The 13,345-nt window shown below is 39.8% G+C and overlaps 1 protein-coding gene across 1 annotated transcript; it reads left to right on the top strand.

Moving 5' to 3' along the window:
• Positions 1-1,682: 1,682 nt before the first annotated feature.
• ankrd34bb (ankyrin repeat domain 34Bb) lies at positions 1,683-11,331 on the top strand. The gene is made up of 3 exons (XM_074670721.1): positions 1,683-1,820; positions 8,924-9,213; positions 9,329-11,331. Exons 2-3 carry the CDS (start codon positions 9,011-9,013, stop codon positions 10,743-10,745), a joined length of 1,620 nt encoding a protein of 539 aa, XP_074526822.1. The 5' UTR covers positions 1,683-1,820; positions 8,924-9,010; the 3' UTR covers positions 10,746-11,331.
• Positions 11,332-13,345: the final 2,014 nt, after the last annotated feature.

Raw genomic sequence — 13,345 nt, 5'->3', positions numbered from 1 at the left:
ACCGACACAGTATCAACACAGTTTGGGTAATCAACGGTTCATGAGGCCTCATCTACCCATTACTACTGAAGACTTCATAGTATATACTATGTACTACATGCTAGATACTATATACAACACACTAGGTACTAGATGGAACATATTACATAAGCACCACATGCTAGATACCACATACTTCCTTCTAAATACTGGATACTATAGCACATAATACACATTACAACTACACATTAGGTCCTACATACTAGAGACTGGATACTACAGATTGGATACTAAAAGCTACTACATATTATATACCTAATACTACATACTAGATACTGAATACCACATGCATATGTAGTATGTAGTGGCAGTTGTTATCACCTTCTGCAGTGCCATACAGTCCGAGAGAGGACAGTTGCTGTGACAGGCTGTAAATCACCAGGTTAGGATTCATAACTCAACAGTCCTCTCCTTTTTAACCACGGCCTTGTGATCTTGTGCTGTTGCTATTCTTTGAAATAGCAGGAGAAAAAAACTACAAGAAAAAAAAAAAAAATCGAAGTAGTGTCAAATTATACTGTATAGTGTGTGTGTCTATAGTACAGTACTATTTAGTGCGTTACACTGGCATCAAGTTTAACCAGCTAAAGCCCCAGGAACAAGTTCAACAGACAAAAAACACAATGAACTCACCTGTTTCCTTCAGTTGAGTGAAAATCATACAGAGCAGTTTGATACCCTTTATACACTCTCCTTCAAGTAGTGTTTAAATTCATAAAAGAACCACGATATTTCAGCTATCACTCACTGAAACATATGATGTAAACCTGCTTTTAACCTCTAATAACAAATAAAAAATAAAAATTCTAAGAAAAAAGGGCACTTGGCATATGTATGTGAGAAAATCGTGCATGGTGAGTGTCAAAATCTTTTAAATCTGACCACAGCCCTGTTCACTTTAGTAGCAGAGGTGGAGTTTATGACCTGTAATGCAATCAGTCACCAGGGGGAGCAGTTGTAACAAACGCTTTTGAAGAGGGTCATCTGTCCATGCTGTCTCCAGTCTAAGGTTGAAACTCATAAACAGAGGTGTCTGTCAAACAGAGCAGGAGGCTAACTCCAGGGGGCAGCACTGTGATTAGTTTATTTAGACCCCCACTGTGACAACAGGACTGAAACAGAGGAGACAGTATGAGGGAAACATTATGTTCTGAACATAATGAACATCAGAGCACATTGATCCTTTGTCACAGCACAGATTTCACCTTTGTTCCACACATTACAACAGGTCCCCAAACATCCACACTAAAGACTCTGAGTCCTGCAGTCAGCTCAACGTCCATGTCCCATCCGCTCTCCATCACTGACTTCTGTATATGGTTTTACATCCATGAGGTAACTGAAGCTCTGTGTTGTGCAATCTTCACCAAAATAAATCTGTCTGTCGCCTTGAACTTTCCGGTGACGTCAGTCACACTATTGTGGCTCCACACATCAACAGTCTGAATACCTGAAGGTGAAAAGAAATGAGTCTTACCTGCGTAAATACTTCACCAAAGGCCCGCGTGTGCTGCACTGAGGCTGCTGCACAAAGAGAACTGCTCTCATTGGCTGCCTGCTTCCTGTCTGTCTGCAGCCATAGGCCGTCCCTTCACTCTGTTCTGACGTATATTAATCTTCCATCTCATCATCCCTCCTTCATCTGTCACTCCCTGCTCACATCTCTGCTCTACTGACCGGCTGCCTCACAGGCTGGACTCTTGTCAGTGACATAGCCTGGACATGGATCTGGACCTGGACCACCTGAAACTGCAGCTGCTTTGAAGATGAGACACATTCAGGTAAGAGTTTCTTTTTAACTTTTCCTGAAAGAGTGAAGGAACAGACTCAGCCACAGTTGGTTTTCTTTTGGAACGGAAATCATCTCATTACATAGATCTCTTTTTTATCATTGGGAATGTTTCATTCAGTTTCTTTTTGGTGTGTCACTGTGTAACTAAACAACATCAGGCTTCCTCTGCATAACACACACACAAAAAAAAAAGAAAAGAAGGAAAATGGAAAAAGTCATTTATAGCTCATAAATTTGGAATTTTCAGATGTCTGTTTCAGATGAATTTGCACAGCATCACAATCAGCTGAAGTTTGTTCCTCATGCAGAGATAAAATCAGGAAGAAAGCTGAGATTTCCTTCAGCACAGATTCAAGGCCAGGGAGGAGGCAGGGAGGCTGCACAGAGGATGGAGAATGACGTTAATGTTTATAACTCATTTTTACTAAGAGCTGCAATCTACAAAACACTCTCATTTTGAGGTAAATAATGTGAGTGCATAACTAGAAATGTTGTTTGACTTCTGGACAAAGCAGTAACAACCCTGCAAACATAAAGCAGTGCAACATCGTTGACTGAGAAGAATAGAAGAAAATGTTTTAAAAACTGTTTAGTTACTTACAAAAAAAACCTCAACAAAACACGACAAAAAAGGAACAAACAAAGAAAAGTAAATAAATAAAAACAATGAAAGAGAAAAAATGAAAGATGGTTTGATACAGAAAAGTCCAGAACTGAATCTGGGAGAGTGGGATTTGAATTGACAAGGTTACAGGAACCCTGCATGAGTAAACGTTATGAAACAAACCCTCTAACATTTAATTTAACATCAACAAAACAACACTGGGCATCATTCAGAGCAGGGACGTGCACCTTTTATTTGAGAGAAAGGCTTATTCAGGTACCTCAAAGCTTAGCAGATTCTGAATAACATTTTAGTAAGATCATTTTTTTCTAAATAAAGTTGGATCTGAGTAAATATATTTTAGGGATTAAAGTGTGCACAAAAAGGATGAGAATACTTATTGAAGGTAAAATAAAACCTGAGTTTTTTTTAATTTATTATTATTATTATTATTATTATTATTATTATTATTATTATTATTATTATTATTATTATTATTATTATTATTATTATTATTTATTTATTTTTTTTTATTTTTTTTTCAAAAATAGGTACTTGATCCATCATGTGCATCATCTGTGGGAGCATGATCCTGATTTTTGTTCTTTTACATGCTGAACAATGTTTGGATGGATTTGACATCTCGTGATTTCTTTTTTCAGTTTAAAGAGACTTTTTTATTCTCCAACTTTTGGTTGTATCTTGAACTGTAACGAACCATCTTTGCCTTCAATTTAAGTCAATATCTTACAAAGATTGCAGCTTTGTTAATTTAACAGTAATATCTCAGTCCTCAGTGAGTGAAATGAATGGGCATCTCTGGCCTTTATAATAGGAGTGATTAAATGTTAATGGAGGTAAAGGAGTGACATTTTCTCTGCAGCCTCTCTCATTTGTTATTCTGTCTGTGTTGGAGATGGTTGAAGGCCGAGCTGGGCCCCTCAAACAGGCTCTGATGAGGGCTTTGAATGTCACTCTGTAGAAAGGACAGCACGCTGAAGTGAACCTTACACATTTAGAGCGTTATCCACCTTCCAAATGAACCCTGACAGCAACAAACAGACACCATCAAATCAGCCCTTCAGTCATTCAAAGTGAAGAGGCCCAGATATTCTCAGCAGATGAAATTTCTCATAGAACAATCAAACAACAAGAGCAGGACTATTTTTGTTACTTTGGCGCCCCCTATTGGCATATTGACTTTGTCTGAGTCCTTTTCCAGGCTGCAGAGGTTCAAAGTGTTAACCTTTAACATATTGAACTGATCAATCTTTGTAACTGTCGTTGTATCTGTGGCACACACTCAAACTGCTAGGTCAACAGTGCTCTTTGTTCTGGTTTTGATGGTCTTGTTTGCATTTGAAGATGCTGCAGAGGCAATGAAATTGATTTTGGTCAATTCCATTGCCAGCTAGAAATTCCTCACAGGAGCTTTAATAATTTGTGTTCCTCGGCAGGTTAAGCATTTACACACCAAAGTAAGGTTGGTGACCAACAGGTATGCACCATGACTGGGTATCAAAGAAAACTCCAGAGAGCCTGAGTCTCTCAGAAAGTGAGAAAGGTGAAAAGAGATTCACTGTTCTGTGAGAGACTGGTAAGACTGACTGACCAAATAGTTCAACAACTTCAGAATGATGTTCCTCTGAGTGAAATGAGAAAGAATGGGTAGCTATCATAAACTGCTGTTGATAATATCATTAAAACATTACAGGAATCTGAAGAAGTCTCTGAGTAAAAGGAACAAAGACCCAAACTAGTACTGGATGGACAAGATCTTCAGGCCTCCAGGCAGCACAGCATTAAGGACAGACATGACTTTGTAGTGGAAATCACTGCATTTAAAACAGACATGACTCCAGTGAGCCCACATTTTTAGAATGCTGGTCAAACTTCCTATTTTGATTTTTTTCAGAAAGCAGAACATGTTTTTATCTAACACTGAATCAGGTGATGGTGAGACCCATTCATGAAATCCTCTCAGCTCTCTTGGTTCCATTATTGATTCACTCTGTTATGATCATCATCAAACATTTCGTTATTTTGTCATCAGTGATTATGTTTGTTAGTCCGAAACAGGAAAGGGGGGTTGGGGGTGGGGGTGTATGTGTGCGTGGGGGTGTCAGGATCAGACTTTTATGGTTGCTTCCCTGAAAAATTATGAAATGACTGAACACTTAACATTAATTTGGCAACATTTTTTTCCAGTTCTAAATATATATATATATATATATATATATATATATATATATATATATATATATATATATATATATATATATATATATATATATATATATATGTGTGTATATATATATATATATATATATATACATATTTATATATATATATATATATATATATATATATATATATATATATTGACATAGTTACTAAATACTTCAGGTAGAGAAGGAAAAAATATGTTGTGTTTCCAAAACTATTAGATTTGCGCTAATATTACACAGCAATTAACAATATAATGATAAACGATATAATTATAGTTGTTTCTTATTAGAGGTTCTACTTTAGCATATGTTACTTTTTATGGTTCTTTTTCAACCACTTATCCACCTACTAATATAAGTCACAACCATAGACTGTATGGTCATAACTGACATTAGCTACAACCCAGAGGACTGAACCACCTTCTCACGGAGTTACTAATATATCTATCTTCTACAGAAGTATGGTCAACTTTTGATATTTTATGTTTTCACTTTTTAGAAGCTCTCTGCCTTGTTCTGAAACCTCTGCTCTCATTCACTCTTGTGTCCTCTTTGTGTCTCCCAGCCACAGACTGTTTAAGGTCCATAAGCACAGTCTGATAATGACTTTTGGATGAAACCAACTGTTGAAAGAGGAGGGGATACCTTTTTCCTAAATGGTCTGAGTAGAGGAAAAGGTTTGATTTAAGATATTATTGATTAAACAGACTTTATTCGAATCCGTTACTAGAATGAGACAAGCATGTTAAAAAAATACCTTAACGGTTAGACACATGCGCTTGTGATTTACTTTTCAAGCCATACTGGGATTAGTTTTACATAAGCATCCCTAAAAAACATCAAATACACCCACAATTGACTACCTCAACTTTATTTTGTTTATTTGAATCATTCTGGTGTCATAATAAAGGGAACACTTATGAAGTTTGTAGAGATATCAGCCAGTATGTTGACATGCACACAACAGAGATGATGCACAGAAAAGAGAATCAGATTTTTGGCCAAGAATATTTCACCCCACTTCGATAGGTGGCACTGTGTCCTCATAAGCAAAGCTGCATGCCTATTGAATTAGTATTTACCTCGGCCTAGTCTGTTCTAGGTCTGACCCATAGACTGCAAAGGTCTGACCAAGCTATTAACATGCATCTTAATAATTTGATCTTTTGCTGACTATGCTAATAGCCCGATTTCTTAAACTGCAAGTAAACATACCTAGAACTGGTATTTCGCGGCCCAGGGTACTAACTCAAACAGAAGATTTGGTCCCTGTGACTGACTGACATGACATCAACATTCTTCATCACTTTCCTCCACGATGTCAAACGACTCAAGATGACACGTTCCTGTGTGATTAGGACATGACGGGGCTGCTGGTGTGATGTCTGATCTCAGTGGAGGCAATAAGAACAAGTCGTTGGTAATTCACTAAGGCTGGATAAAAGACACAAGGCCACACACACAATTGGCTGTGAGAGTGAACGCAGCTAATCCAGAGGATGACGAACACACTCTGACATCAATAGCTGAAGGAAACAGAAGTTAATCTTCCACAAAAACAGTACCTGAAGACATTTGGAGGTTTTAAACTGCTGCTTCTGTATTCAAACCAGCAAATATAGAGGCGACTCTTAGAGAGCTGGATGTAGACGAAGTGAAAGCGTCCTCTCTATACGCCTGACAATGACTGTGAGAATTCAAGGCAACGCACAGGGAACTAACACTGAGGTACAAAGAGGCTCTGCAGAGCTGCAGAATAATGCACAGGCTGAGGAGTGATGTAATGTTCATTTACAGTAGTCAGCTAGACCTGTGAGTGCATCGTGGGAGAGTGCTCAGAGTGGAATCATGTCCCAGTCCTTTAGTACCAAACTCTGACTCAAGTGGACATTTTTCTTTACTCTCTTCAGCTGCTTCAGGCACAACAGACTGTTATCTGAAGTTGACATCAAGTTAAGCAAAGCAAGGCCCGGCCTAGTTGATGCAAAGAATTCACATCACAAAAAAAAAAACTGCAATTCCTCCGGTGTACACGAGAGGCAGTTTCCCATAGTGAGTCAGTCCCCATAGAGTTCCATGTTCAAATGTCCAACTTTACCGTGAATGTGATTGTGTCTGAAAACAGGCAACAATTTGTGTATCGAATGTGTGCTCTCTGTCATTCACCAACTCAAACTGGCTGCTTTTCTGACTGTTAAACAGCCAAGGTCGCAAGATCACCAATGATAAACCTCCTGGTTCATGTTGGGCTATAAAGCTCAAACCTGTTGGTTCCTGGTCTGGCTCTGCTCATTATGTTGATTGTTTCAGTCAAACTAAATTCAATCTGGTTTTGATACTGTTCTCTTTGTTTTGAAGTATCTGGGTGTTTTTAAGTGACTTCCATACGTGGTTACCTGTTCCGCAATCTGTTTTGTGCAAATTAGCATTTGTCCTGTAGGGGGCGACTCCACTAGTTCCAGTCTGTACTTTTAGAGTTTTAGATCTTTTTCTCATTTAGGGCTTTAGTCTTTAAATATTTTTTACCTTGAGTTTTAACATCTTATTTTACCTCCAGTGTTTCCTCATAAAGGTCTCCAGATAATGTTTCCACAGTTCCTCAGTTCATCTGTACAGATTTTAATTATGTTGTGCTTTCCTTATACACTAGGGGGTGTGGGTTGGTGTTTTGGGGGTGGAGGGTTGTATGTTGATGGGTGTGTTTGTGGGGGGTTGTCGGGTCACTTTTTTATTATTATTATTATTTTTATTATTACTATCATTATTATTATTATTATTATTATTATTATTATTATTATTATTATTATTAGCCAAAAAGGAATTACTATTTTTGACAATTAAACTCCAAAATAACTCTACCCCCTAAAATCTAACAACTCAGTAAAGAATCCACTATAATGTCATTGTCTTAGATAAGAGCATTGAATTGGTGCTATGGGAACCTCTTAACGAAGATAGACTTGTGCCTGTGTGTGTCTCAACTCTTTTTAATTTTGGTCACTTCTGATCCCCTAAAACCAATATGAGAGCAGCCAAAATTTAAATCTTAACCAAAATACTGGTAAAGCCAGGCTAGACTACAATGGTACTCATACTTAAAATCTCTTCAGAATCTTATTCCTTCAGCTTCTCAAATTAAAATAGTAAACTCATCTTGTACTGGTAAAGCAGGAGTTTTGTGGAGGGCCTGTCTTAGAAGCTTTTTCATCTCAGCCTTCCTTTTCCGCGCGGTTGCTGTTCTTACAGTCCAACAAGCAACTTCAGAATCCACAACAGAGTTAGTGTTGAAAAACTATCGTCAAGACTGCAAGAAGTTATCTGTTTAGAGAATTTGATAAAAACCAAATCCTCATTAAATCAATGTTAACTGGTTCCAGGATAGCATGATGTGCTTTGAGACTATGTTTGCCTGTTTTGCTCTCCATGTAGACCGCACACAGCAGATAGTTATGCTCCAACACAGTGTTTTTCAACCACTGTGCAACACACACACGTATGGGAAATAATCTAGTTTCACTTAATTGGTCTAAAAACTAATAACATGCCACTGTTTACTGGCCGTGCTTTAAAAAAATGTACTTTATCCTGTGTCAGTAGGTGGCAGCATGTAGCTTATTGCCTTGATACTCTGAGGCAGGAGTAATGAGACAGCTATGGTGATGCATTGGACAGGTGTCAGTGACAGAGATGGAGGAGTTTTTGAAAAGGAATAATCCAAACTCCAAACAGGGCCCAGCCCAAACAAGCAAGTGGACTGTTTTGTTCACCTATGTGAAAACATGGGGCCAACTTTTGTGGGACAAACCACAAAGATGAATAAGCAAGCCCTCAAAGTTAGCTACTATGTTGAACTTGTTGCTAAAACAAAAATGTTGTAAAAAAAAAAATAATAATAACAATAAAAAAAACCCACCTTCCTGCAAAGAGTTCTAGGGGGGTTAGAGGGAAGTAAGGATACCAGCTTCGTGTTAATCTAAACAGGCTCATGTTTCGCAATTTGTTGAACAGACTGTATTGTTATTCTGTCACAGAGTGTTATTCTATTACATTTTTGGTTGGTGGTGTGCTGTAGGACTTTTTTCAATGTTAAATATGTCCTCAAAAAAGTTAAAAAACACTGCTCTAACAGATAATGACATTCTTTTAACAGCAAAAGTCCTGTACTTATGACAGCTTTTGAAATTCTACAGACTAAATCATAGACAACTGCTGCTTATGAGTTACACCTGAGACTAAAGTGGTTCTCTTCTTCTTTTGCAGAAACTGGATTGTGTGCACCTTAGGACAACTGAGTGACCCGCCCTTGTCAAGGATACTGGTTTGTTTAATGAAGCCAAGACTTTCACAATGGATGAGTCAACAGAGGTTAGAACAGATGGCAACTCCCTGCTCAAGGCTGTCTATTTGTGTCGTCTGCGTCTGACTCGTCTGCTCTTGGAGGGAGGGGCTTACATAAACGAGAGCAATGAACAAGGCGAGACTCCTCTCATGGTGGCCTGCAAGACACGGCACACAGATTCACAAAGTGTACCTAAAGTCAAGATGGTTCGGTATGTCCTGTTAGGATATGCTATTGATTTCTCAAAACATGTTTTATTGTTGAATAAAAGTTGTTTTTAATTAGGGGTTTCCTGGGGTTGTAAATGTGATCTCTTCTCCTTCCAGGTATCTTCTAGAAAATGGTGGTGATCCAAACATCCAAGACAAGAGTGGGAAAACAGCTCTGATGCATGCATGTCTGGAGCAAGCTGGGGCTGAAATCCTCTCCCTCCTTTTGAGTAATGGAGCTGATCCAACTTTAGAGGACCACACAGGTTTATCAGCATTGGTGTATGCAGTCAATTCAGGCAACAGTGACATCCTGAGGGTCCTCCTGGATGCCTGTAAAGCAAAGGGTAAAGAGGTGATTATCATCACCACCAACAAACTGCCATCTGGTCATCAAATGACAAAGCAGTACCTCAACGTACCTCCAACTCCTGACCTCGAGGAACGAATGCATTACACCCCAACATCTTGCATGTGGCCACATGAGTTCCAGCTGCGGACCCCTCCACAGGGCTCCTCGGCAAGTACTTCCCCCCAACCTGGTAGTCCCCTTCTGGGCCTCAGGGATCCTCACTGTTTCCACACAGGGCCTGGCTTAATCACATCTCGCCCCAGTTCCCCAATCCAACATCCTAGTCCTTTACGTATCCCTGGGGTTGACAAAAGACTGAATCTCCAGAGGCTGCATTCTGAGCCTTGGTCCAAAAGTCCTTCCCTGTTACTCCAGCAGAGCCAGGCCTCTTCTTTAACAGAGGAGCCAGCAGAAATTACACCTGAGGAAGAGTTGTCCTTCAGAGTCCATGACCTTGCCTTCCATGGAAGACCCCCGGCAGTTTCACGCCACCACAGCATTGATGTCAAAGACTCGTCCGGGCTTCTGAGGGCACTAGGAATGTCAGGGAATGAGACCAGGGCAGGAGGTGGAAGAAGAGTCTTTGGTAGAAAGATGTCATACGACAGCGCAGCAAGTTCACCGCATTCTGCCTCCCACCCAAACCTGCTCCAAGACACTCTGCAGAACGTGGTTCGCCAGAGAAACATTGGCATCAACCACTACAGTTCTGACTCCCAGTTACCACAGTTTGGCAGCCAAGATAACAGTTTCAAGAATGCCGCTGGATCTAGAGCAGAACCAGAAAGGAACAAGCTGGCAAGCAGTGGATCCTCTACCTTGTCAGGGTCCAGGGAGTCTTTGGAGAGCCTTGTACCAAGAAGGGGTGCAACAGCACTAGAGCGAAGAGGTTCAGGTGCACTTCTGCTGGATCATATCGCCCACACTCGCCCAGGATACCTCCCTCCTTTGAACCCTCATGCTCCGATCCCAGATATTGGGGTCAGCTCTAGCGCTTCCTTCCCCATGAGTGGAAGTAGCAAGACACTGAATAGTGTTCTTACAGGGTTGAAGCCTTTTCTACCCTGTGCACCTGCTTTCCCGAGAGATTTCAAATCCAAGAAAATGCTGTGGAGGCGCCACTCAATGCAGAGTGAGCAGATCAAACAATTAGCAAACTTTAAGGAAGCTTTTGGCCACTAGGACAAATCATTGCTGCATGCATCAGAGGACATTTTGTGCCATTACAAGTTGTGTTCATTACTTTACTGCAACTGCTATAGCAGGTCTGATGCTTGCTCATGTGCACTTTGAGGACTTCACACAGTGGATGCACCCCTCATTGCAGAATTTTAAGTTCAAAGTCACTAAAAACTTACAGGTGTGATGTAATAATAGATAAAAAAGTAATAAATAATTAAAGCATGGATCTTTATTGAAACTGCTATAAATAAAAAATATCTGAGCTGCATCAATGAACCAACAGATTCCTCACTGACTGACTTTAATTACAGGTGGACCCTGTTGTACCTGAGGGTTTCTGACTCAAATACCTTACATTGCTTGTTCATGGCCTGGGTCTTGCAAAAGGCAATCTGTATCAGACTAACCAAGTTACAAAGTACAGCGCTGCCTTTATTCACAAGTTAATTTTGTTTTGTGACAGAGCTTGTAACTCAAATTACTCAAAATACTTATATCTCAAATCAGTTTTCCCCATTGAAATGAACTGAAATGGCATTATCCCATTCTTCCCCAACTTTTTCTGTTACTTTTTTGAGTAAAAAAAAAAAAAAAACATGCATAGAAAACAAAGACAATGGTGGAGAAGTAAGGCTGAACTGAATAACTCAATTATATTTGCTAATCTTTGCCCTATTCTCCAAGCTTTCTTCACTTTGATTTGCAGGTGTTTTCGATAAAACCCATCCAATGAGGCCTGTTCCACCCTTACTATCAGAGTTTTTCCAAAACAAGTTAGTCAGGTGTCATTAAACAGCGCCAACACACGCTCAGTTGTTGGCTGGGTGTTTCTTTTGAATTAAGCCTGAACGTTTGGCAAAATAACTGCAAACACAACACTGACGCTTCCACTGCGGGCCAAACACTTCAAGTGGACGAGTGAGACGTGATGCTGGGCGGATGTTACGGCGTTCACTGTGGCGTTCACTGTGGCATTCACTGTGGTATTCACTGTGGCATTCACTTTGGTATTCACTGTGGCATTCACTGTGCCAGCAGCAAGCTTACCCAAATTTTACCTCTCAATTCAAAGCAAAAAGTCGTCTACACTTGGTTCTTTTCTCGAAAAACTCATTAGTTGGGACACGTGTAAGTCAAGGTACCACTGTACCTGTTTGTCTGCTATCAGGTAACTCATACTTTGATCTTGTTTTCCAAAGACAACTGAAGAAGATTGACTTTTTTAAGTCTCACTGTACTCAATTGGCCTCCACAGTCACCAAATCCAATAGAGCACCTTTGAGATGTGGTGGAACGAGAGATTCTCATCATGGATGTTCAGCCGACAAATCTGCAGCAACTGTGTGATGCTATCATGTCAATATGGAGCAAACTCTCTGGGGAATGTTTCCAGTACCCTGTTGAATCTATGCCATGAAGGATTAAGGCAGTTCTGAAGGCAAAAGGGGGTCCAACCTAGTACTAGCAAGGTGTACCTAATGAGAAGTGGCTGCTGAGTGTATTTGGAAACAGTATAAACTATTACAAAGGTTTGTTCATGTGTCCTTTATCTCTGTTTGTCCTTCACCCTGGATCAATAAAAAAGGTGCATACTGCATGTGTTGGCCTCATTTCAGACCCAACAATTTTCATTACCCTTGTAGGCTGACCTGATCTGCTTTGAAATGGTTTTGTAAAATGTTTCATGGATAACCAAGCAAACTTTGCAAAGGTAGAGATAATAAATTTGGACTCAAATCATGCAGAAACCTTCATAACACCACTGGCATAAAGGAATTATCATCCTTTGCTCCTCACTGAGGAAAACTAACCTCCCTTTCACACAAAGCTTTTATCTAAATTGCCAATAAGTAAATCTGCGTCCTTCAAAATGTGAAACATTCTCAGACTCTTTTCACCACTTTCAGAGTTGCCAGTAGCAACGCCTCAGTGACACAGTCAGCCTTCAGCGTTTCCATTAAGTTGCATTGTATTACGCAGTAACTCCTCTGTAATCGTTATACTGGGTAAAAATAAGTGAGTTTGTTCTTCATTGAGGTCTTTTCTGCTTTTCATTAGAGAGGAAAAGGACAGTGGGTAGAGAAGGAAACAGAGAGAGGGAGAAAAGGGGTGGATGCTGCTTTCTCCAAGACTGTAGCCCCGGCATGGAGAGAGCAACCACTACACCAGACCAGCCCCCTGAGAAAATGTTAAGAGGTTTACACCAGAGCTGCCCATTCTTTTAAAGCCAATCCTGATGTTGGGTCTTGGTTACTAATATAATGTTTACAGGTCTGGATATGGTGATGTTACTGGAAACTTTCTTGAAAATTTGTTTGTGTAGATTTAGTGCTATATAAATCATGATTAACTCTCCTTGTTGCCTCTAGGCAACATACCCATTTTGGGCCTTTTAAAGTCACATTATTCATTCCAGTTGTCATGAAATATTTTAAGAAAGAGAAAAGAACTTAAGGAACTAATATTTTCACACATTAAATCTTAAAGGAGGATGGGGGCCTGTTTAGTGGACATGTAGCACTGGGTGTCATCTGCATAGCAATGGAACTGAATGCGGTGTTTATCGAAGATGTGGCTAAAGGGAGTAAAGAGGATTGAGT

The sequence above is a fragment of the Halichoeres trimaculatus genome, unplaced genomic scaffold (genome assembly GCF_033239565.1).
Source record: "Halichoeres trimaculatus isolate MK-OKI-2021-1 unplaced genomic scaffold, fHalTri1.1 fHalTri1_scaffold_5, whole genome shotgun sequence".
NCBI classification, from domain to species: Eukaryota; Metazoa; Chordata; class Actinopteri; order Labriformes; family Labridae; genus Halichoeres; species Halichoeres trimaculatus.
Note: the sequence above shows the minus strand (reverse complement) of the source record. Positions and strands in the feature narration are given on the sequence as shown.